Raw genomic sequence first — 26,220 nt, 5'->3', positions numbered from 1 at the left:
TTAAGGTCTCTATGTCTTGCTTCTACAATTAGATTTTAGAATTGGAGAACATGGGCTATATTTTTACAATTTTGTGTTTTTTCCAGGAACAAGAAAACTGCATATACATATATGGTCCATCCCTAGAAATTAGTTTAATGTTAGAAAAAATTTTGTAAAAGATTTATTTATTTATTTTTAGAGAGAGGGAAGGGAGGGAGAAAGAGAGGGAGAGAAACATCAATGTGTGGTTGCCTCTCACATGGCCCCCAGCAGGGTCCCAGCCTGCAACCCAGGCAGGTGCCCTGACTAGGAATCGAGCGGGCAACCCTTTGGTTCGCAGCCCGCACTCCATCCACTGAGCTACACCAGCCAGGGCTGTTAGAAAATGTTTAAAGTTAAACATTTTTTAACCAAATTATTGTCACCTAAAAAACTTTCAAACTTGTTGGTGAGATTATAATACATTTCAGTGAGGAAACAATCTATTTGTCAAATAAGTTTTCCAAGAAAATACCCACTGCATCAAGAAAGGCACATCTGTGCAAATATTACAGCTTGGAGGCAAGTTAATCTGAATAGAAATGGAGCAGCTATCGCCAGTTGCAAAGGAGTTTTACTTAACTCCAGATGCACAGCAAAAACACATTCTCACCCGTTCGGATAAGATCACCCTGCTTGCTAAGTGGAATGGACAGGATTTTGTTAGGGATTGAAAAGTAGTCAGAACTGTGAGATAAACCTAGGTATTCTGCACTCACAATGTGTAGCCACTCCTTTGCTCACACCTTCATCAATTTAATTTCATTTCTGGGAACAGAAAAACCGAAGCTTTCATAAATTGCTACAACTGGCACCCTACTCAGTATTCTGCATAGCAGATAATGATCCCAGTCCTGATGTTTTGCCCCAAAGTTTGTATCTCCCACTTTTTGAAAGTTTGCTTTAAGCCACCTTGGTTTTATGAAAGACCTACGTTATTACCAGTTCTCACAAACCGAAAGAAATCCCCAAAGAATTTTTGCTTTTACAAAGGAAGGTGAAAATTGATAATAGCTTTTGTTTTTTAATGAGCATTACTGAGGCAGTGAGGACCCCAGCACGCCAAGCTCCTTCTCTGGAAACTACACTCAGCATCTCAGCATCGAGCCATAGCTTTGAACTGTGGCTGCGAACATCTGTGCTTTATCTTGATTTATTTTGTGCATCCATTAGCAAGGTATGTTCTAAAGTATCAGAAAAGCCTAAGAGAGCACATAAGGATGTTATGCTCAGTGTAAAACGGGATGTAATTAAGCTTTTTGATTGTGGTGAATGAAATAATGACATTATGTGTACATTGAACGTGCCTGTGTCCATTCTTCTTAATGTTTACGTGCAGAGGGAACGATTGTTGAAAGCTGCTGACGTTGCTGTTGGTTCTGCTAGTAGCAAAGTCACCTCTTTCAGTCGGCATCTGGTAATGGGCAAAATGGAAAGCCTATTGCTTGAGTGGATGGATAGGTTTACAAAGCAGGGTGTTCCGTTACCTTGTACTTAAAGAGAAATCAGTCTTTTTAATAAGTGAAGCTACCCTGTACATGCATTATTTCTACTTTATACAGGCTATGTATTTATTGTGTCATTTCTGTTTTTACTGTATGTTAGTGTTGTTTTAGGTTTTACGGGTTATTTGGTAGGTTATTCTTGGAGTCTTGGAAAACTTAAATTTATTTATTTATTTATTTAGAGAGATGGGGAGGGAAGGAGAAAGAGAGAGAGAAGCATTGATGTGCAAGAGATACAGGGTATCATCTCTTACACACCCCCAAATGGGGACCTGGCCCGAAACCCAGGCATATGCCCTGACTGGGAATTGAACCAGCAACCTTTCAGTTTGTAGGCTGGCACTCAATCCACTGAGCCACACCAGACAGGGCTGAAAAAATTTTAATATATAAATTAATGGTAATTGCTGCTTGTGTTTATGAAATTTTGGGTTACAAAAGGTTTCACAGGCTTGCTCTAACTTCAGATAGTGGGGAAACCTATATACGTTTAGCATGGGCATAATGATAAAGATGGTTCTTGAGCCTCTAATTCAAGGAAAGCAGGATGAGCAAAGAAGCAAGCATGTGGTAAGACAAGGATGAGAATATTTGCTGTATTTATAACATCGTTGATATTCTGATGCACTCATTTGTTAATCCCTGTAGCTATTTCTAGCAGAACATTCATTATCACAATCCCTTGGACTCTGATGATTTTGATAATTAACAATCCCATTTGAATTCTGTTTTTAACCACACAGTTGAGTTCCAAAGAGAGGAGAATTTGCAGCAGGGTCTGAAATTGAGCACAAAAGGTTTCTCTCCACATGAAACAATTGGATAAGCAGGACAGAATACGGAGTGCCACAAAATAACAACTGGACTACTAATGGAAGGTCAGTGGTGTAACTTGGTGCATAGACAGTTACAACCATGAGTCGCTCATTGTCACTGCCTCTTACTCTTAGTCTACGGGGCACCTAAACAGTTCAACCCAGCTGGAGTCCCCAGAAAATAAAAGTTCCTCTTCCTGCTTCCCCAAAATTGGTGGCCAGCCTGTATCACCCCTAAATCAGTCTTCCATACATCTTTGCTGCTTGTCTGCTGGCCATCATCCTATTGGTCACGGTATGTTGGGTACCTTGGTTTAAGGGATGAGTAATATATTTTATCTATTAAACAGCAATACATCCATATATTTCCTGATGAATGCATAATACCAGATTTTAGCAAGAGCTCTTGCTTGTTTTGATAAGTTTACACCTAAAACTACTCAGGAACCTGAGCATGAAGTTGGCAATTGGTTGAAGTAGAAGCCTGGGCTTAGCTCTGCCATCAGAGACCCTCAGCTTGGTCTGGGTGTGGCACTGCTGCCCGCCTCCAAAGCGTCTCCTACAGGTGCTTGGCTCAGCTTCTCATTCTGGTCTGCAGTGTCTCATCAGCAGTCACAGGCTTCTTCTGTTCCCACAGCACCTTCTTTGTTCTTTTTCTGTGTCTTCCATTCTGCCTCTGGGCTAATTTTGGTTGTTTATATGGTGCCTCTATTGCTAAGATTAAGTCCTTGACAGTAGAGAAGTTGTTACTTATATATAAGTGTGCCTCAGGACATAGCAAAGATCTGGGCACATAGTAGATACGTAATAAATATTTGCTGGTAGTTTTTGAGTGAATGCTGATCATTTAATTATGTCAACTTTCAGATTTCTGTAGTACCAGCCACTGCTCTCTCTTTTTTTTCATTTTGCTCTTTTAAGTTTTATTAATGAATATAAGCTAATTTTAAAACCTAGGAACTGTACCGAAGTAAAAATTAAAATAAAAATTACCCACATCTCCCAACCATATGTAACACTCATATATATTATGGCATTTACCTATCCAGGCTATTTTCTATGCTTATGTAAACCTGCATAGAAGTGAGACACGACACATAGTGTTTTGCAATCTGATTTTTTAAACTAAAAATACGCAATCCATACCATTTAAATATAATCAGTATATTCATATAGTACCATTTTGACAACCACAGAGAATTTCATTGTATGGATATACTTTATAGTTCTACATTCATGTTACTTCCCCTTTTTTGTCTTTATAAAGCCAGCTAAGGTCTTGTTTCTTGGCCTCAGCTATCTTTGTTAGCTTGAGGCACACTCATCAGAGGGACCCACAAAATCCAGTGTGGCTGCAGCAACCTTCAACTCCATCACGACCTAGAAGAGTTACTTGGTGGCTGGTTACATAAGATCTTTTTCTGTATCCTTAACCAAATTGCGTGGAATACAGTAAAGAAAAATGAACTCATTCACTAAATCTACTTTGTTCCTCTGATAAGAAAAATGTATTTGAGAATATATGAGAGACTTAAAAATGACCAAGCACATCCTATGACACTTAGTGTTTGAGTAGAATTCATTATCTATAGAACTCTCCTGGTAACTTCAAACTCCGGGTTAATTGTCAAGAAACACTGATAAAATTGAAATCAGTCACAATGAGTAAAACAAAAAATGAAGATAACCTTGTTACACGACAGTTCATTTGAATGCTCAAAAATGTTAATAGTTTCACATTAGTTTTTCTTTCCTTTTTTATCCTTCTTTGAAAATGATTGTCAGCAACACCGGTAGCATTTTATATGGATAAATTTAAAGCCCATTCTAAAAACTCTATTTTTGGTCATTGGTTGATGACATCAAACTCTGCTGGTTTTTCCCACTGCCAGCAAGGAGGCTGGCCAGCATAGAGCTGGTGATGGTTACCAACAAGCCCTCACCCACACTGAGTCACCATCCCTTCTAGTTGAGGAAAAGCCTGTCCTACAAAGACATTTTAGGGAAAGGAAATGAGGACTATGGCAACCATGACTGAGGACATATCACAGTCTCTTTCTGTCTATTAACCCAGTCCAAACACAGCCCCATGTCTCACTAAACCACAGTCTGCCCCAGGCCTCCTGCAGTACGTCTGCCTATGATGCCCAATTGTCGAGAGTCCAATAAGACTATGTCACACCAAAGCAAGGAAAAGAAATGACCAAGGGTAGAAGCAATTGAGAACACGTGGAATATGACACAAAGCATCTAATAAAGCGGTAGAGGTTATTGACTCATACTTTATGAGTTAAATTATATAAGCACATAAAATAGTACATGAAGAGTACTGGGTCTCTGGTTACCGTGAGTTTGACATTTTATAGATCTTGAGATCAGATGTGAGGACTCAATTGATCCACCGCTGTGTGCTGCTACTGTAATCAAGACTAAATGAAGTGAAAAGGCTTCTAACAGGTATGCCATAGAAAAGGCTATGATTCATCTACCCACGATGGAATTAGAATTCTGAAAATATATTGCCGATTTCTTTGTCATTAGAGAGGACTGAGTTGTACAAAATACATGCATGTCTGTTATTTATGACTTCAGTCTAAGACTTTTCTTGGTAAATGAATAAAATAGTTATGTAACTATTAACCTACTATCTGGTGTTATACAATGAAAGAAAGAAAGAAAAGAAAGAAAAGAAAGAAAAGAAAGAAAGAAAGAAAGAAAGAAAGAAAGAAAGAAAGAAAGAAAGAAAGAAAGAAAAGAAAGAAAAGAAAGAAAGAAAGAAAGAAAGAGAAGGAAGGAAGGAAGGAAGGAAGGAAGGAAGGAAGGAAGGAAGGAAGGAACATGTTGACATTCTACAATTTGTTGTTGAAAGAAGCCCATAAAATGGAATGTTATCATTTCACTGTTTCTCAATACAGACCCATCACAATTCCTATACTAAGTTTTAATTAATTTTAAAAACTGAGACAACATTGGTGCTCCAACATGGTCTGAGGACATATCACAGGGTGCCCTGGGGTTTCCCTAGTGGTGCAGGCCAAGGTCAGCCCCCACCTGTGTTTTGACTGTGGCCGCCCTGCCTGAGCTACAAAAGCAATCTGAGATGGCTGCTGCTTATGCTGGGCTTGGAGATTCCCAGGCAAAGCCAAACTGTGAATCTAAGCTGTCTGCTGTTAGTGCCAGGCCTGGGGCTCACAGGTCAGCTGTTGCTTGTGTGAGAGAATTTAGGGAGCTGTGCAGTACGAGCCAAGACCCGCCATTCATATGGAAAAGCAGCTTGGGTGGACCCATAAATTGAGTGGGGCAGAGCCTCTGGGGATCTCCAAGGCTGGTCAAACAGTGTTAGCCAGGTTGATGGAGTCTCAGATATGGCACCAGCTTGCTAACTCTGTGGATCTGTGGGAGGAGGGGTTAGCAAAGGGACAATGGCCTCTGCTCGCCTTAATGCCAGGCACTTCAGTTTCTCCCAGTATGCCACTGGTGCCTCTCAAGCTGCTACACTGGTGCTGAAGCTCAGAGGGAGTGAGTCTGAGTAGGTGAGTTCATGTGTGGGTTCTTTAAGAGGAAATGCTTGGGACTGCAGAAATTCCTTCCATCAACCCAATACCTGCTGCGTTTTGCAGCCAGAAGTTGTGGGGACTTATCTTCCTGGCACTGGAACCCTGGGCTGGGGGGCCTGGTGTAGGTCTGGGACTCTTCGCTCCCAAGATATCCCTCCTGAATGTTTATCCACCACATGTGGATGTAGGAGCAGCCCTTTCAGCATCTGCACCCCTTCTACCAGCCTGGATGGATGTGGTTTCTTTAATTCTGTAGTTGTCAGACTTCCATTCAACTTGATTTCTGAGTGTTTGGAGTGGTGGTTATTCTATATTTTAGTTTTAATTTTGATGTGGTTGTGCAAAGAGATGAGCCATGTCTGCCTACACCACCATCTTGACCAGAAATCATAAATGGTATTTTAGCAGCTAAAAGCAAGGTGCTTTGCATTAATCATATTTAAACTTTTTTTTTTCTGTATTTGATGTCCTTTGACATCTTGAGGACTTGCAAAACTAGAGAGGAGCTGTCCCTCCCAATATTGGCTAATTCTTAGAGTTAGCAAACAACTTGCCTGTAAAAATGTCTTTAATATGCAAACCATACCCCTATCTGCCTCCTTTTATCAGGCTCCTGGAGGAATCCCCCCCTCCTGCCCCTGTCTGCTCCTCAGCTATAAATCCTCACTTGTTCTTGTGTTCAGAGTTGAGTCCAATCTCTCTCCTCTATTGCAACAGTCTTGATAGCTACGCCTACTGCAATAGTCCTGAATAAAGTCTTCTTTACCATGTCAACAAGTGGTAAAACATTTTTTTTCTTTAACAAACCCCAGATCCAGTCTATTCTAGACGGCAACTAATGCGTGCTTCCCAGATCTAAGGGAGCCTTGACAGGGGTCTTCTTCCTTGGTTGCCTAGGGTGAAGCTGTGAGGGGACCAAATATAAAGGTATTCCAATTTCTCCCAGTACTTCTGCCATTTCTTAGGTGAAGAACAAAGAGAAGAAACCCCATCCTTAGATGCAGTAAAATTGTGTAAACTTCATCAAAGAGTTAAATAGACCACACTATGGCAGTAATCATTTCATTTATCCAATAAAGTTAATTTAAATGAGGATTCTAAGATGGGGACGTACTTTTCAGATAAATTACTGCTCCCAGAGCTGTGTTTTTGTGACCTCAGCACTTGTCACACTGTGTCCCCCTCACCTCTTGTCTGAGCCCACGTTCCTCCGGGGCAGGGACAAGGGAAGAGAGAGGAGTGGCCCTCAGGATCTGGATGATCAGAACCTCTGGACAATATTTTGTCTCCTTGGATAAACACCACCTACCAGAAGTTAGCTCGTGAGCCTGGAACCTTTGGGAAATGCCAGTGCTTTATTGCCACCTTCTGGTCAAAATGTGCTTTGTGTTGTGTATTTCTTCCTGCTGTCAGTTTCAGTAAATAGGATTTGAGAGAAGTTAGTCTCTCAAGTCAGCAATCCCACTTCCCAAGTGGCAACCAGCATGGATAGAATATAACTCTTGAGAAATTTCCCAAGGATGTGCATGCATATAATGTCTATTTATATCATGTAATTGAATATTGTTTTGAATATGTTAGGTTATAAAAGACATATAACTTACAGGCTTTTTATTAGTTTGCAGAGTGCTTTCACATTTGGTCATTCTATTGACTTGAGAGGCAAGTAGGGGTGATTAATGGAACAACTTTTATTTCAATCCCATAAGATAGGAAATTATTAATGAACCCTTAAACTTTTTTTACAGATATTTCATCCTATTAATCTTTTAACCTTCCTAGAATGATTCCATATATACTTTTTTCCATTAACAATTTCACTTTTGTACTTAAAATATAATTTTGTTTACAAATGTGACATACACACTTTATTAAAACACCTTTGTGTAGAAAAAGTAGTTTACTAATCACCTAACAAGTACATATACATTAATGCTTCATGAATTACTTTCCACTTACGGGTCAAGAGGATAACGATGGTGGAAATGCTAACACGTGCAGGACGGACATCCTATGGTGCAGAGTGCTGCCTCTGGGAGCAGATCGTCTGAACTTGAACCCAAGCTCTGACTCTCACTGACTGCGTTATCTTAAGCCAGTTACTTACTCTCTAGGCTTCAATCCTTACCTGTAAAATGAAGGTGTCCTGTCCAGGGTGGGTCCTGCCTTGTGCCCTGAGCTGCCAGGACAGGCTCTGGACCCTGAACTGGGATAAGCAGGGTGGAATATCATTATCTTACTTGTTTGTATTAATCTTTCATAAATATATGTACAGCTAATATTTATTTCAATGTTTAACATTAAAAATGTTTTGGGTCTTTATTTAGGAGTTTGGTGACATTTTTGTGACCAGAGATATGCCGTAAGAACTTAACTCTTCTTTATATCAATTATCCTAGGGTATAACTGGTTTTGCTAAATGTCACTTTGATAAAAGTTGCAATTTCCAAGAACCTATTGACAACATTAAGTGAGGACAACATTAAGTAGGCATCAAAGCTGAGCTTTGGTTAAACTGGCTCCATCTAAAAGTTGTTATTTTAGTACCCCACACATCTCAGTCGCCTTTAAGCCATTTCACTAATTTATCAAGTTAATCCTATACTAATTGACGTCCTCTGTAACCCCAGCGAGCTATATAAGCACCCAACTTTGTCTTTTCTTCTAGGTTTTGGGCATGTATTGATGAATCTTAACACTACTTTATACAGAAATACATTTAATCCCAAATGAAATATCATGACTATGTCTTTTTAAAGATTTTATTATTTATTTTTAGAGGGGAAGGGAGGAAGAGAGGGAAAGAAACATCAATGTGTGGTTGCCTCTCACGCACCCCTCAGCCCACAACCCATGCATGTGCCCCGACTGAGAATCGAATCAGTGACCCCTTGCTTTGCAGGCTGGCGCTCAATCCACTGAGCCAAACCAGCCAGGGTGACTATGTTTAATAAACATATGATGATAATAAAGAAGTCATTAGGCTTACAAACATTTTGTCATTTTTATTCCAGAGACTGTTCCAACAAATTGATACCATGACTTTGTTAGTTAAATATTTATTCATCAGGATCTCACATTAAATCCTCATAAAGAGGCAAGAAGGACCTATATTTAAGTAAATGATAGGGTCATGTCCAGGCCCTTATTGAAATAATGAGAAGGTAAGTATGTATTCCTGGCATTCTAATATTTCTTTTGGTAAATTTAAATTTTCTTTCTTATATTCTTAGATATTTTAATTATTACAAGAGAATTATCATCAATAACTATTGCTCTATCTTGGGGAGGCAAGAGGAGGGAATAAGGTTCCCCCAGCATCAAGATGGATTCACTCATTAGCCCCCACCCCAAGTACAAATATGAGATGTTCCCCATCCCTGCTCCACTGGAGGCTCCTGTCCTCTCTCTCCTATGGGTTCATGGATATCTTGGGACTATTATATGCACTGGGCAAAAAAGTGGGGAGAGGGGATGGCCTGCAACTTCTTCTAGGCAACCTGTAGAGGAGGATGCTGAAGGAAGGAAGTACTCATGGATCCCCAAGGGTGGGCAGTTATCAGAGCCTCCTGCTACAGGTGAGGAAAACATTCCCTGGAATGGAAGCAGGGTAAACTACTTTCTGATGGCTCAGTTTTCAAGCAGTTTGTAGTCCCTGAGGAAATAGCCCTCACGGTAGTCCTTTCTCTGGTCTGCCTGCCCAACTCTTCCAGTGTAATACATGCTGTCTCTTCTTGAGCAACACTTCCTGGCTCCCATGCTAGCCTCTCGCCCCCTGCTTCCTCTTTCCTCCGTTCTCGTGTCCTTCTGATCTTAGAAAAGACCTGTCCTTCCATAAGCTTCTTGCCTTCTCTAAGGATAGTTCTTTCTCTTCCTAAACCCTTCATGATAGACTGCACTGGGGGTGGGGAGTATGGGAAAATTTATAACAGTGTAGTAATTTTTTATTCATTACTCATTATACAATCATAAAATGAAGGTGCAAAATGTAAGTATTCAGTTGGGGGCAGAGAAGAGGGATCTGCCCAGTTTCCTTTGGCTTTCTTCCTTTATCATCATGCAGGTGTTTTAGTGTTACATCCACTTATTCTTTCCTTGGGCCTCTAGGGGGAGGAAACAGGTAATGGTCAATTGACTAAAATGTGGGGCAATAAATCAGAACTATTGAAATGCTATGGCTCCCCAGATATTCTTGTGTGACATCAAACAGTAGGATCAGGTAGGAGAGAGTTGGCTACCCATTGTATTCAACATAAATCATGACAGGTAAATGTTCATTAAATATAGAATTGATGACACTCTAAAAGAAATTGGATATAAATCAGGTTTTACTTAACTGACAATATTCCTCTGTTATGGAATATAGTAATATGTCAGGGACTTGGATTCCTGCCTGCTGAAACTCACAGGTTTCTGGAATGGCTCTAGATCAGGTTGGGGATCAGTTAGTTATTGCTACATACAAAATACTCCCAACAAAGTGGCTTCCAACAAACATCATCTATTAGTTCTCTCAAGCCTGGGGTGAGCTTGGGGGGCTGGCTGATCTCCACTATCAGTTAGTTATTGCCAACTGGCTGAGGGCTTCCTGGGGCCTCTGCTCTAGGCTGGCTTAGCTGGAGCGCCTTACCTGCAAAAGAGCTGTTCCATGTGTCCTCCATCCTCCTTCAGAGACCAGCAGGCACGCCTGGGGCTGTTTTTCTCATGGAAATGTCCGGAATCCAAGAAAGCAAGCATAAACACTAACACCTCTTGAGACCTAGTCTAGGAACTGGTCTATTATTGTGGCAATCACCTCACTCAGCTGGCCAAGGCAAACCACATGATCAAACCCAGATTCAAAGGTGGAGGGGAGAGTCCGCCTCTTTAGTGAGGGGAACCACCAAGTCACATGGCAAAGGATGTGGATACTGGATGGATAAAAATTGGAGCAATTTGGTGATTTCCGCAGCATCTACTAGTTATAATAAAAAAATTGAAGATTACATTAGCTGTAGGATTTAGTTGATTCATTGCCTAGAAGAAAACAACTCTATTATTGACTAGTGATACGCGCGCATGCGCGCGCACACACACACAAACTTTTCTAAACAAAATCATAAAAATGAAAGGGAAAGAGAGTGGAAAACAAAGAGACAACTTGGAAAAGAAAGAAAGGAGAGGAGAGAGGCAGTCCGCAGTGGCAGTGATGGCAAAAATGAGAGCATACTGGAGCAGTATTAAAGCACGCGCATGCCGTGAAGAGGATATAATAACGATGTCACATAAATGATCTAATTTAAGCCATTGTTCTTAAACAGAGAGATTTCACATTAAAACATCCAGATTTCTGGCTTTTCTTGAAAAGATCAGAAGCTCTGCAACACTGGGTCCACATTACTACATGGTTCTGCAGTTCTCCAGAACTCAGCAGTGGCTGTTCACCGCTTTGTCCATTCACTTCCTTTATCTCCTCAGTCCCTGGGGCCGTTTGTGTTTGCTTTACACAGAACTAGTTTCTACTAGTTTCTGTTTCTTAGTTCAGATGGGCTTCTGGAATGTTCATTACTTACTGAACAACTGTAATGGATACCCTCCAGGCACCTCAAACTTAATATTGTCAACAAAAGAAAGCTAAAGCATCCCTCCTTCCCCCATGCAACATACTCTCCTCCAACAGTTCCACGGGCCTGCGTTGACGATGTGCTGTGAACCAAGGAGTACGATTATAGTATGAGGAACAACTAACTAAAATTAAAAAATTACAAAACCAAAAAACAGTGAAGGATGTCAAGCAGCACGCTTCGCAAAGGCGTAGACCAAAGGCTGCGGCCTTCTAGGCCACTCCAGGTCTTCTTCGTTAGCCACTTTCCGGTACTGGCCAAGTGGCCCAGGCCCACGCCCAGCAGCCGGGGGGAGGGGGGGGAGTGCGCGTGCGTACTGCGAGGCCCTTCCCGCTCCCCGTCGCTTCCCTTTCTGCCTCGGGTCCCGCCCACCGCGGGCACCGTCGTTTCCGGTTCAGCCCAGGAACCGCCCGAGTCGTTTTGGTAGTTGCTTCTCGGAGCCTCCGACTTTTTTAATGATCCTGCGGCTGTTTTGGTCGCTGGGGAAGGTATTACCAATAAAGTTTTCCTGTTTCAAAGCCTGGCGGATTGGGCTGGGTCCGTCCGCCTTCCCCTCGCTCGCTGCCCGCAGTTCCTTTCTGCTACACGCTACGAGCTTCAGGGCGTCATGGCCAGGGGCCGCCGCGGCCGGGCAGGTATAAGGCCGCCTTTCGCTGCCCGTGGGCTCGCATGGCTTCTGGGGCCGCCGGCGTTCACCTCAGTCTGAGCGCAGCCCCTTCGCGCCCACGGGCCGCCACGCGCCGGACCCCATGGCCTCCGAGGCGCCGTCTCCTTCATTGTCACCCTCGCCACCCACCTCCCCCGAACCTGAGCTGGCCCATTTAAGGCGGAAGGTGGAGAAGTTGGAACGCGAGCTGCGGAGCTGCAAGCGGCAGGTGCGGGAGATCGAGAAGCTGCTGCACCACACAGAGCGTCTGTACCAGAGCGCCGAGAGCAACAACCAGGAGCTCCGCACACAGGTGCGCCGTCCGCCTCCAGCCCTGCGCCCCATCCAGCCCAACACCAGGCCTTGGAAGCCTCTGATAGCCTTGGAAGGGCCCCCTGGCAGGCTCAGGACTACTTTGAAGAGTACCTGAAAGAAATACAAGTTCAGTACGATTATAATTCCAAGTACATTTGGAGCAAACCTAAGTTCGGGTTACCACATGTAGATAAGTGCGTGAGCAGAAGTTATGGATGGTGTGAATTGGACCGTACTTTTAGATTGTCTTCATTCTCACTTGTCGGTACTGCCCGTTGGCAGTAGGCACATTTATAATATTTTATTCTAGATCACTTTTGAGTTAAAGCGCTGGACTTGAATCAGAATCCCATCACTAGATATGTCAAACAGATACATATCATCGGTTGCCCATAAAATGAGAATGCTAGTACCACACAGGTCGAGGTTAAATCAAATTAATTGTGAGCAAACTGTTGAGCACTATTCGTCAGGTTGGCCTTCTGGGAGGTCATCATTTTGAGTCCTTTGGTGGAAGTAGGGAAGATACAACTTTGTTAGAGACACTAAGCAGCTCACTTCATTTTTATAAAACACAGTTAAGGACAAATATTTTAATGATTCGTAAAAAACATACAGTATAACATTTTTTCCATCTTGATTCGTTCGGCAGTTACACTGTGTCCTGATAAGTTATTTTCACGTGATTATTAATTTCAATTAAGCTGTTGTCTAGTTCATTGTAATAGATTGGTACCTTTCCTAAAACCACATGTGTAGTCTGAATCCTAAAATATCACCAAACTTTGTTATGCTTTATGATCAAATGGTCTATGAAAATAACGCCTCAGTTGCAATGACTTGTGCCTTTGCATTAGGGTTATTGACGTTATGACTTGATACAAAATTTCAGTTTGTTTATTCAACACCTAGTTCTTGAACACCTGCAATGTATATGGACTGTGCTAGGAGTTACAAATTTAGATTGTTAAAATGTCTTGGGAACAAAATATGACAGCCTTTTAAAAAAAGCGCTTTTATATTTCCCAGTTCAATTATTGCTTGCTATAGAGATCCTTTAAAAAAGTTTTTTTTACTGATCTTTGAAGAGACAGCATTTTGGTTATTTAGTGTTAGTTTAATAGAGGTCTAACATGAAAAATTGAAATGCATGGAAAGCCTCAGCTCTACTGGCGATAGCAGTTACTCCTTACTGTCTTCCTGGTCAGCCTCCCCCGGTGGTGGTGGTGGAGTTTGGTTGGTAGCTGTCACCCCAGATTACTAAATAGTATTTTGTCTGGAGCAGTAAAAAGTTGGGTTGAGAATTGAAGGTGGGTTGTTGGAAAACATTGCATACACATGCTTTGGGGGGCAAAAAACAAAAAAAAGCACTAGTGCAAATTACTTTGTGTCTTCAGTTTTCTCACACGTAAAATGGGGATTAGGAGAACTACTTTGTAAAATGGTTGTAAGACTTAATCAAGATGTTATCCAAAGTATCAAATATAGTGCCTAGAATGTAGCAAATACTAAATAAATGATCTACTTCACAGCAATAGTGGTAGTAGCAGAGCTGGGACTAGGGCGAGGCAGTCAGTAGTCTAGGGTGAAAAATTTAAGGTAGCACTCGTTCTCAGGTATAGACCCTGTACTTACAGGAAGGAACCTGAGACTGAGTGCCTCCTTAATTAGCTCCCTAGGTGCCTTGCTTGCTTCTCTCTAGTTTTAGCCCTGGTTGTATGAACAGTTCTGATAACTTATAAAGTGCCTAGATAATCTGTATATAATCAGTTTTATAACCACCTCTTTTTAAGCTTTATGTATCATTCAATATTTAGAAGCTTGTTTTTTAATTAGTTTTATGCCTGTAATAGACATGTCACTCTTAGATTTCGTCTAACTGAGTGTATTGATGAGGCTGCTCATCTGCTATGGGTATTTCTGCACTCTGTTGCTCTGGCTTTGGCAGTCGGTGAGGCACAGGGAGAATAGATGCCTCTCTGAGGCAGTCATTTCTGTTTTCTTCTGCTGCAGTCATTCAGTCATTAGACTACTATTTAAAGGAAAAATGTGCGTTAAAGAACTTTATAATTCAATGCATGGGAATTAATGTTTTCTAATTTAAAGAGAACTGACCAAATAAAAAATTAGTATAAAAACATTGTTATTTTTTAGAAATAAAGGTTTCTGTTCAGAGGCCTATTAATTTAGTCAGTCTGATTTTCAAAAGGGATATTTTGGGATTTAGCAAGAACGTATAAGAATTAGGGTTAAAAACATCTGGTCCTGGGCAGGTAGCTCGGTCAGCTGGAGTGTCGTCCTGATGTGCCCGGGTTGTGGGTTCGATTCCTGGTCGGGGCACACACAGGTGTCAACCAGTGGGTGCATGGATGGGTGGAGCAATGTCTCTCTCTGAAATCAGTAAGTGAAAAATTAGGAACAAAATCTCCCTCTGCAAATGTAAGAGATGAAAGAAGTTCAGTGATAGGATTTTAGTTTTTCTGAAAAGGAAACTGGCTGTTACTGGTACTTTAAAGGTTTTAGCAAGAAAAAAATAATTATTGTAATTTGAGGAGAATGATGTGCATATAATTAGATTGCTGTATGATTTATTTTCCCTAAAGCCTTTTTTTCTTTTAGGTAGAAGAGCTCAGTAAGATACTGTATTGTGGGAGAACCGAAGATAGTAAGAAGTCTGATGTAGAAGTGCAAACAGAGAGCCACCCTCCATGGTCAATCTCAGGTATTCAGTCCATGGTGGAGGTAGTCTACCACTATCACATTCAGATCATACTAACATGGAGTTTTCTTTAAATTTAAAATAGACAAACGTCTAGAGAAACGTGAGAACTGTTACAAGGTTGTCTTCTCTCCATATGATTAGGTATTTTAAGATTATCTAATTGCTCTTCTGATGCAGAAGTAGAAATGTATTGTCATTCCTATAAATATGTAGTATTGCTGCTGTGTTGCCCATGGCACATTCACTGAGTAAACTTCTGCCATGCAGTGAGCCATTAACTCTCATATGTGGTCTTCCTGTGACCTGGGGCGTATGTGTTCTTGTTGATGGATTCCACTTAGCGTTGTGTGCAGTGCCAGGCTGCCCAGTGTGTGGGAATGGTGAGCCCACAACCATGACCTCATCCGTGGCATTATGTTGTAAGGCAAAAAACCTGGCACCTGAGTTTTAATAAATAAAGATCATAAGAAACAGTTTTTCCCATTGTTTTACCTTGTTTTATTTAGTACATAATTTAGCTAAATTGCTAAACACATCAGTGGCATTAATATTACATATCTGTATGATAATATATATTTTTAAAAGTCAGCATCATGGGAGAAATTTGACAGAGAAATCAATCTTTGACATTTGTCTCTATTCCGTTGCCATTTGATGTGCTATTAAATTGCGTGGTTAGAAATTGTTGAGAGTCGTTAGGGTTTCTTTTGACACAATACAACTTAACTACCTGTTTTCTTTCTTTTAGTGTTGCTGTGGAAAATCCAAATCTGCTTACCTTTTTTTTTTTTTTTAGCTTGACAGCTAAGGTACTTAAAGTGACCTTAGAATCAAAGATAAAAGCATCTGCAGATTTCTCTGCATTGTCAATTTTAATCTGTTAAAATTGTACAATTGTAAATATATGGCTTGTTCGCAGTGTGTGCTGTTTTGTATTCAGTACCAATTTTTGAGAATGAAGTCCTTTTTTTATGTATACATTGTTCTAATATGTATCACAATTTGTTTTTGCCATAGATTATTATTATCAGACATACTATAAGGATATTAGTCTTCCAAATAAAGAGACAGAACTCTCAGTTCAACAAGATCAGGATATCGAAGCCTCTACTTACAATTCTAAAGACCAGTCACAAATAGAAAATGATGCTTATGCTGGTACTGATACAACGGAAAAGTTTGACTGTGGACAAGAGGACCATTTTGCCTCAGATTCACAGGTAATAAAATGCTTAACGTCATACTCTTGATGCTGAGGAACTTGTCCTTCATTGTTATTATGCAGATTGACCTATTATTTGGTCTATCCCAATGTATACAAAGGTTGTAAATATTCTGTGTATAATTATGCAGAATATTATATTTTTAGAGAATCAAAAGTTAGAATGACTTGTTCATATATTTGTTTCCTACTTTGTGGTGTTCTAAAAATTTAGGATATGCATAAACTAAAATAAAATTGGTCAGTATATTTTGATTCAACCAAAACATTTTGTGTACCCACCACAATAACCTTGTTCACAACAAAAATTTTTTCCTGCTTCCTTTGTGTCATATATCCTGCCACTGTTCAAATTTCCCGGAATGTTGTACAAATTTTTTCTGTAATTTGTTTAATCAGGATCCCATTGAGGTTCCTATGGTGCAACCGCTGATGCTGTAATAAATCTCACATAACCCATAGCTTTCTCCTCCATCCCTTAAAATGGCTTTCCTTTTGGACCTGTGATTATGGAAGAATCTAGATCGTTTGTCTTAAAGAATACTTCAGAGTCTGTATTTTATGGATTACTTCCCTGTGGTAGCAGGCATTTATTTTGAGTAATGGTCACTCACTAACTTCTAGTGTCTTCAAAACTGGGCCAAAATTAAATTAACTGATGTACTAGTAAATATTTTTTGAAGTCGGACAAATTGTAATTGACAGCCACTCTTTCCATTGCAGAAATTGAAGTCATTATTTAAAATAGCTTTTAAGTCTAGTTATTGTTTCAAATTTTGCTAAATTTTAAGTTGATACAAGGACATTTTGTCTTGCTTGACATGAGTATCTTACCTAGGAGCCAGCATCTGCGTTAGCAACAGAAGATACATCTTTAGAAGGTTCATCTTTAGCTGAAAGTTTGAGAGCTGCAGCAGAAGCTGCTGTATCACAGACTGGATTTAGTTATGATGAGAACACTGGACTGTATTTTGACCACAGCACTGGTTTCTACTATGATTCTGTAAGTATCTGAGGCCTCTTAATACTGTAATTATGTACTTCAATGCTTGATACCTAATATTAGACCCTAAGCTGAACTAATAAAAGCAAGAAGCTGCATTTAAAAATTATGTTTGATGCAAAGGTGCTTGACAAGTAAAGAATTACAAAATAGCTTATGATATTACACTTCCAGGTTTATAATGAAATAAGTTAACTGTGATTAATATTTTAGAGAGGTCTGATAAACTTTATTTCTAAAGGAATATACAAAAATGTTGGAGCATTTATTAATAAAAGACAGTTAACTACAGTGTTGTAAAAATTTTGAGAATCTAAACTTTACTAGAATTTATAAAGAAGTGACATTGTTAATTCTAGGCTTAGGGCAAGACTTTTTTTGTTTCTGATACTTATGAAGTAAGACTTCCACAGAGGGAGTCTTTTTCTTGAATTCTCAGTAGCGTGTTTATTATTAGTGTTTTATGTCTGTGGCTTTTAAGCATTTCACTTTTTAAAAATCAATCAGTTAACAGTGAGAACTAGGAAATGAGTGTGGAATCAGAAATATAATGGACCACTGACTAGGACAGAAGCAGAAAATTAAGTTCTTGATTTATAATACAATGTGATGGCTGTTGAAGTCTGGTACTTAATTGGATTTTTAATCAGGGTTTGACGGCAATGGTGATGGAACTCGAGTCCCCACGTATCTCGACTGTGGTGGTCTAGGCATGTGACCTGATCCTCAGGAGTTATAGAATGTAGTGCCCCGAAGTGGACCAGACATTCATGATCCAGCTCCTGGAAGTATTGTTAACTAATCTAGGAAATGTAATGATAATGCGAAGTATCTTAGATAGGGATTTTGTATACATACTTTGTAAATCCTCTGTAAGGAGAGGGTTTTCTTTCACAGGAGTATGCTAATTGACAATGCTGGTTAATACCCAGAAAATTAATGTTTAGCCCTGGCCAGTGTGGCTCAGTAGGTTGGAGCATTGTCTCATGAACAAAGGGTTGAGGGTTGATTGTGGTCAAGGCACAGACCTCGGTTGTGGGTTTGATCCCACGGTTTGGGCATGAACAGTCCTGGGTGCAGATGCATCTGGGAGGCAACTGACCGATGCTTCTCTTTCACACCCATGTTTCTCTCCCTCTCCCTTTCTCCTCTGAAAGCAATGAGAAAATGTCCTTGGGTGAGAATTTTTTAAAAAATTGTTTAAACTCTTATTACTAAAGAGAGTAGCTATTCCTGACTTGGTTTCTAGGAAAATACAGAATTTCTGAGTAAATGACATTAGTCGTTGTCATTCTTCTACTTTCCTTTCTGTATCTTTCCTCCTGACATCCATTCTGTAAATGGTTAGTTACATTCTGCATGTTATAGGTCTCAGGAAATTAGGGACTTCATTGTTTTGCTAGTTTTCATCTGTTAACTAAATAAAAATTTAAAAATATTATTGAAAATGTCTATTTTGGACTGAAAGACATAACAGATTAAAAGGATTGAGTTATAAATGTTCTGTTATTACTAGAAATAAAGATTAGAATGTGTCCATTCAGTTTTTTAGTAAAGCAAAATATAGAATTCAAAATATTTTTGTAAGAGATTTTCAAAGTGGATTAAAGACAGTAAAGTGCAACAGTATCAACAATTAGAAAAATAAATTATTCTTTTTCAGGAAGTTTTAGTTTAATCTGAGTATATCATAAGATGTTTCCAGGTCTGATGTGCATGGATTTACGATAAAAAGAAAATACAGACTTTCAGATAAATCTTAGTTATAGATACTGGCCAGTATCTAAAAAATGCAGATGGTTACATAATTTAATCTTTCTAGTTTTTATCCATAATTTGCCAAAGTTTATTTTTGGGTGACTGCTTTACTTGTAAGTCTTTAGTTATTACTGTAGAATTAATTAAGTGAAGATAATTTATTTTTATCCTCATGCGAGGACATTTTTTTCATTGTTTTTAGAGATGGGGGAGAAAGTGGGAGAAAGAGAGACATAAAGGGAGAAAGAGAGAAATATCAGTTGCTTGCCTCCCGTATGTGCCCAGACCGGGGATTGTAGGCACCCAGTCTCGGGATTGGACCTGCGGCCCTCTGGTGCAGGGTCACACTCCTGCCTGCTGCGCCACACTGGCCAGGGCAGAAGATGATGATTTTATAAGAGTCAGTTTCTTTGTATGGAATGTTATGTTTTAATATTTATGAACTTAATTTTATTTCCTAATTTTTCTTCAGGACTTTTAGGCAGATCTTTGTTTTATGACATTGAGAGAAGAGTTCAGGATTTATATTACCAAATTATTATTGTGTAATCTTACGGATAATGAGTCTGGCATTGCTTTTGTATGCTCAGCTTTTCTGATGCTTACCTTAGTTTTCGTAACTTCTAAAGGGTTTCTTGTTACAATTTTTCATTGATATATTAAGTTGAACCATATGAAATTGCTGTCTTTGTAAGTTAAAAAATGATCAAATGTTGGCAGTTTCATGATTCAATTTAATATTTAAATGTATTCATTTTTCACCCTAGGAAAATTAGAGCAGATATTGAATGGTAAATAATTTAGAAAAATTACAAGTATTTTTCACTCTGATATTTTTATTTACTATTTTCAGAAATACTGTAGTTCTTAAAAAGTAAACATTTACTATATTTGAATATGTTTGAGGTTTTTATTGTTTATTTTTCTATTTTGTCTTATATAAACAGTACTTATTGTTTTCTTACTTTTAAAAGGAAAATCAACTATATTATGATCCTTCCACTGGAATTTATTACTACTGTGATGTGGAAAGTGGTCGCTATCAATTTCATTCTCGAGTAGATTTGCAAACTTATCAGACTTCTGGCACAAAACAAAGTAAAGACAAAAAATTGAAGAAGAAAAGAAAGGATCCAGATTCTTGTACAACAAATGAGGAAAAGGTACTGTCTTCCCAATTTTTTAAATTTTCATAATGGTGATATAACTTTGCCAAAACTTTTGATGAAGTTGAAAATCATTCAGTAAGTCTGTATTGCAGACATGTCCGTTCAGATAATAGGGACTCAGGATCTGTTAACCCAGGAGCGTTTACATGGGTCTGTAACACACTTTCTCAGTCACTGGAAGTAGAAGGAATTTCTTAAAAGTTTGAAGGAGGGAGATTTAGGGCAGATAAAAATACCCTTGTTTATGTAATTTGGAAAAAATTTCAGACCCTTAGTTGATTAAGGGGATGCCAGTGCACAGGTCACAATGAAACAGAACAGTCATGTGGAGCAACTCCTTACCTGTCAGGTTAGCAAACATTTCCAAAGTCCCTTTCTGGAAGTCATAGAGTGGATACAGCTCTTAGGAGTGTAAGTTCCTATCTTTTTGGAAAATAGATTGGATATTTGTATCAGTAACTAACAATGTTGATAATTTTCCAGTAGAAAATCTCATTTCTGGAAATTTATTATTTTTTAAATTTAAAGGAAAAAATGCCTTTGTATATTACATAGCAATATTTATAAGAACAGAAAAAAAAAATTAAAAGTTCAAAAGGACCACACGATATTGGTTAAAAAAATTATAGTACTTTAAACTGAAAAAATGTTATCTATGCCTTAAAATGGTAGTTATAAAAAATGAGGGAAATTTTAAAAACAGTTATGATACAAGGTATTGAAAGAAGAAAACATTTAAAAAGTTATTACGGCTCTTAGTTCTGCTCACTGCACAGATGAGGTTGATGGTTTATAGGCAGGAAAGGAGGCTTATTTGTTGTATTAGCATTTTGTGAATTGTGCAACTATTTGAAACTTTACTCTTAAATTTTTATCTCATGTTCTTAACCAAAGACAAAAAATTTTAAATATATAATGCCAAAGTTCAAATATGGAATTGGGATTCTGTTGAATTTGTTCTCCGTTCTCTATTTGATTTGTTCTATTTCTCTACTGACAATACCAAGCAATAGAAGAGTATGTGACTATAATACTAAAAATGATTTTTCTCTTTGCTTTCAAGAACTGTGTTTTAGTGACTCCTATCTGTTACCGGTGGTTGAACTGTTTGAGAGGATAGACTGTGAAAGTGTCTCCCAAGCAATAAGAGAAGAACTTAAAAGGGTCCTCAAAGAGCCTTTCCTAACAAACTGGAGAAGGATGTTTGAAAGCATTCAGTGAGATTTTGGTTCAGTTAGGTCCTATAACTGCTTCTCTTTACCATCATTCTTCAAAAATATGTGAACTCCAGGATAGGGACTTAAGAAAAAGTCTTGATAGAATTTTAAGAATTCCTTGAGGATTCTAAAAGGTAGTTGTGAAGCATGGGAGACCAGTTAAGACCTCCTCACCTTTTCTTTATTTTTTAAGATACTCTTGAGCCTCATTGTTTGTAGGTAGAGGGTATGGGGATAGGAGAGAATAGATTGAGGAGAATGGAGTAAATAATACAAGTATGCATGTATGCCTCAATCCCCACATATAGGCCCCCCTTCTTATCTCTTAACGAATATTTAACATTCTGACAAATAGGGTTTTTTTTTAAGATTTAATTTATTTTTTAGAGAGAGGGGAAGGGAAGGAGAAAGAGAGGGAGAGAAACATCAATGTGTGGTTGCCTCTCATGAGCACCCCACCAGGGACCTGGCCTGCAATCCAGGCATGTGCCCTGACTGGGAATCGAACCTGCAACCTTTTGGTTTGCAGGCCCATGCTCAAGCCACTGAGCTACACCAGCCTGGTGACAGATAGTTGTAAAAAAGTAGCACCTCTGACAATTTCATTCATTTTGTTCCTTGTGTGTGTTGTCCTGTAAGCAGTAATAATGAAATACACAAGATTAGAAACTGCTTTCTTTAAAGTATATATATGAGGTCTGTCCAGAAAAAGCCCAACCATTGTTAATATAACCAGAATGGTTTGTGCGACATGGATGTACTCTGGCAGCCAAGGAGAGTGGACTGGAATGCACATTTGTGAACAATGACAACTTCACTGTAGTAGTCAGTGGGGGCAGTAGACACAGTTGAGTGAGCATGTGTACTGTGTGGCCGTCATACTCAAAATGACTGAGCAAGGAGAGCAATAAATCTGTATCAGATTTTGCGTTAAGCTTGAACATTTCTCCTGGGAAACTATTGGGATGAATCAGAAGGCTGCAGCTATGGGGGACTGGTGATTGGCAGCTTCACCACAACAATGCGCCCACTCATGCATCACATCTGGTGTAGTTTTTTGGTGAAACATCAAATTACCTAGGTGACTCACTCCCCACCCTCTACAGCCCAGATTTGGTGCCCTGTGACTCCTGACTCCAAAACTAAAATCACCTTTGAAAGGGAAGAGATTTCAGACTGTGGATGAGATTCAGGAAAATACAACAGGACAGCTGATGGTGATTGGGAGTACAGTGTGAGCTCCCAAGGTGCCTACTTTGAAGGGGACTGAGATGTATGCAGTGTTTTTTGTATCTTGTATTTTCTTCAATAAATGTCTCTTTTTTTGTGTTGCATGGCTGGATACTTTATGGACAGACCTCGTAGATAGGGAAATTTTTTGCTATAATTCACAGTGATCTCTAAAGTTCATAGTTCTTCAACTCTTTGTCCTTTGTCTTGTCCTTGGTGAGTTTGTGCCACTAGAAGTGTATATAGTTCATCACACTGAGTGTAGCCAGTGTCCAAATTGAATTTATGCTGCTGTTAAAAGTATGTATTTAAGATGCCATCATATTTTATAAAATAACAGAAGAACGTATGAATTTACTTTACCATGTGGCTGCAAGGTGGAAAGAAATGGAGCTCACATGGAGGGTTATCAGCAGGGGAGTAGGAGGGGGAGAGAGGGGGGCAAGGTACAGAGAGTAAGTAGCATAAGTGGTAGGTAGAAAATAGACGGGGAGGTTAAGAATAGTATAGGAAATGTAGAAGCCAAAGAACTTACCTGTATGACCCATGGACATGAGCTAAAGTGGCGGGGGGGATGTGGGTGGGAGGGGGTGTACAGGGCAGAGGGAAATAGAGGGGGAGAAATGGGACAACTAATAGCATAATCAATGAAATATATTATTAAAAAAAAGAAAAAATTCAGTGTTTTACAAACCAAAATAAAAAGAGGACAATAACTCTCTGCTTCTTCTATGGTTAAAATAATAGATTTGCTCATATATCAAAAGGCATGCCCAATATAATTGTATAATAAACACCAAAAGGCTTATGCCAGGTAAGTTAGAATTTTGGAATAAGAGATATAACTGATTCGTCTCTACTTTAAACCATTGGTATTATCAAACCAACTCTATAAAGTGCTAAATTTTAGCAAAACTACTGTTCTGCTACATTAGGTACATTTGGATCTTTAAATCTCTGCTGTAGTGAAAGCCAGTACTGCATTTTATGTGCTGACTTGATAATTGGTTAAAAGTTCAAGACAAAATTTAGGGTAGATAGTCTCTAGCCTTCGCTGTCCAGTAAGGTACTGGGCACTGGAAATGTAACTGGCCATAATTCAGATGTGTTTAAGTGTAAGCGACACTCATTTCTGAAGACAGTACAAAAAATTCATGTAAAATATTTCATTGGTAGTTTTTATGTTGATTAAATATTAATATATTAAATGATAATATTTTGGAAATACTAGGTTAGGTAAAATAATAAAATGAATTTCATTTCCTTTTTACCTTATTTTAATGTGCCTATTAGAAAATTTTAAATTATAAATACGGCTTGCATTGTTTTTTTATTAGACAGTATTGGTCTAGACTGTCACCTGGTCCAAGCAATATGTCTTGAGGGCCTGGACTGGGACAGTTAGGACATTGAAAGGAGATAAAGAAAGAATTGGGATAAATTGTAAACATAGTCTGTATTGCTTGGTAATTGATTACGTGTGGTAGTTAAGGGGATGTCAAGTACAAGATTTTTGATTTGGATGCGAAGTGGATGGTAATGTGTTTAATGAAGAAAGGTAATGAGCAGAACAGGGGGTAAGATAATAGCTATTGTTATTTCTTTGCACATGTATCTTCACTAATTCTTTGTAACATTTAACATTATAGGATGGTCTTGTTTAAGATTATTCTCCTTACCCACCTTTTTCTAGGATTTGAATTCAGAAGATCAGAAAGCATCCAGTATTGAACATACAAACTACAGTGAGGGAGAAGATTGTGCAAATGTGAAAAAGAAGTCCAAAACAGATGTTGGTTACAAAAATAGTTCCCCCAAGTTCACTGTCCCGGTGACTAGAAAGACTGTAGAATCTCCTCTTAAAGAAAACATTTATAATTCGACTTCATTTAAAGATGAGAAAACCATAGAGACTGATAGTGAGCCAGAAGAAGGTGAAATTACAGACTCTCAGACTGAGGACGATTATGAAGAAGACACCACCAGTGAAGATAATATAACTGCAGAAGATACTGAGGATGAAGGCAAGTAAATAACCATTATTTGATTTTACATAAATGTCCCAGTCTGGTCATTGTAAACAGAGCAACACAATTAAAAATGTTAGTATAATGTGTCTGCCAAAAAAGTAAACTGTTTTAAAATTGATTGTTTTAAATTACACCATTGGAAGTTATGTGGGCTACCACTGGTTATCCTTAGGGAGTAAAATGTGAATAAATGACTAACACTTGGACCTTAAAGTTTCATTGCATTGAATGGTCTATTCAATAGAACAGAAAACCAAGTTACCTATGCCCCAATCCTAAAGTATGTATTAAGTCGTAATTGAGAGGGGTAGGGCAAATTGCATTTAAAAAGTGTAGTCCAGCAGTTCAGCTATGTAATATGATAAATCATGTGTGTGTGTATGTGTGTGTTTTACTTGAGGATATAGAGGCATACTTTTAAAACCCAGGATTTTATATTAGGATATCTGAGCTTATTTTGTTCTTAATGGAATTTCTATATTTTAAAAAGGGTAGACTTAAATGTTCTAACTTAATATTAAAATGCTTATGATATTGCTTATGAAATGTTTATGATATTTTCAAATTCCAAGACCTTAGAAAAGAGAGGTGATTATTTTATAACCGTGATATATGTTGACTTTGCTGAATACCTTTAGTTGATCACTTTAAGTTGGTAACAGTGTTAAGCCTCACCAATTGTGCATATAGCAGGATTTAAGAAGGTTGTTTAAAACAGAATTAAGCCTTTTGATCAATACATTTTTATTTTATGGATACCCACTACTTTCCCTAGACATTTCTCAATTTTTCCCCATAGCATCTGAATTAACATTTACCGACTTGTTTCTTTGGCAGATGAAGAAAAAATTTGGCCCCCGTGTATCAGAGTAATTGTTATTAGATCACCAGTGTTGCAGACAGGATCTCTTTTTATTATTACAGCTGTAAACCCGGCTACAATCGGAAGGTAAAACGTTTAATGTCACTATATTTGTGTTATTCTAGTGGAGTGCACATTTCCTCAGAATTATCTTGAAATGTGTGTGGCACTTGTTATTCAAGCACTTATACATGGCACTCAAAAAACATTACTGACACTTACTTAAGTCACTTGCTTCTGGAAATCAGTCAAGGGTATAATTTCATGGTCCCAAAAGGGGACTGCCTATGTAAAGAGATAAAATCTCGTTGATACCCTTCACAGAGATTGTGTCATTTTCTTACCTCTTGTACTGCCTTTTTTAGATTAAAAGTAGTTACCTAAACCCAATATTGGCCTCCTTCTCTGCTGCTTTTCCTTTCCCCTTTGTAGCTCATAGCCAGCTTGCTAGAGAGGTAGGTTTTAATCATGAGTAGGATAATTTCTTTTCTTAACTGGAAAGATAATAATCTATCCTTAATTCAGATTTTATGCAATATCTTAAT

General features: G+C 38.7%; 1 protein-coding gene across 2 annotated transcripts in view; it reads left to right on the top strand.

Annotated features, from left to right (window-relative positions):
- The first annotated feature begins 11,881 nt into the window (after nucleotides 1–11,881).
- AGGF1 (angiogenic factor with G-patch and FHA domains 1) overlaps nucleotides 11,882–26,220 on the top strand; it is a 31,893-nt gene continuing 17,554 nt past the window's right edge. The window contains exons 1-7 of one of the 2 annotated variants that reach the window (XM_024563592.3): nucleotides 11,882–12,460; nucleotides 15,082–15,184; nucleotides 16,202–16,404; nucleotides 17,245–17,409; nucleotides 20,142–20,330; nucleotides 24,477–24,807; nucleotides 25,651–25,762. In XM_024563592.3, coding sequence (XP_024419360.2) covers nucleotides 12,251–12,460; nucleotides 15,082–15,184; nucleotides 16,202–16,404; nucleotides 17,245–17,409; nucleotides 20,142–20,330; nucleotides 24,477–24,807; nucleotides 25,651–25,762 — 1,313 coding nt within the window. In that variant the 5' untranslated portion in view covers nucleotides 11,882–12,250. The remainder of the gene's footprint in view (nucleotides 12,461–15,081; nucleotides 15,185–16,201; nucleotides 16,405–17,244; nucleotides 17,410–20,141; nucleotides 20,331–24,476; nucleotides 24,808–25,650; nucleotides 25,763–26,220) is intronic. The other variant, XM_045197877.2, reaches the window with a different exon arrangement.

This window comes from Desmodus rotundus, chromosome 1, assembly GCF_022682495.2.
Source record: "Desmodus rotundus isolate HL8 chromosome 1, HLdesRot8A.1, whole genome shotgun sequence".
NCBI classification, from domain to species: domain Eukaryota; kingdom Metazoa; phylum Chordata; class Mammalia; order Chiroptera; family Phyllostomidae; genus Desmodus; species Desmodus rotundus.
The sequence above is the reverse complement of the archived record's forward strand: the minus strand, read 5'-3'. Positions and strand labels throughout refer to the sequence as shown.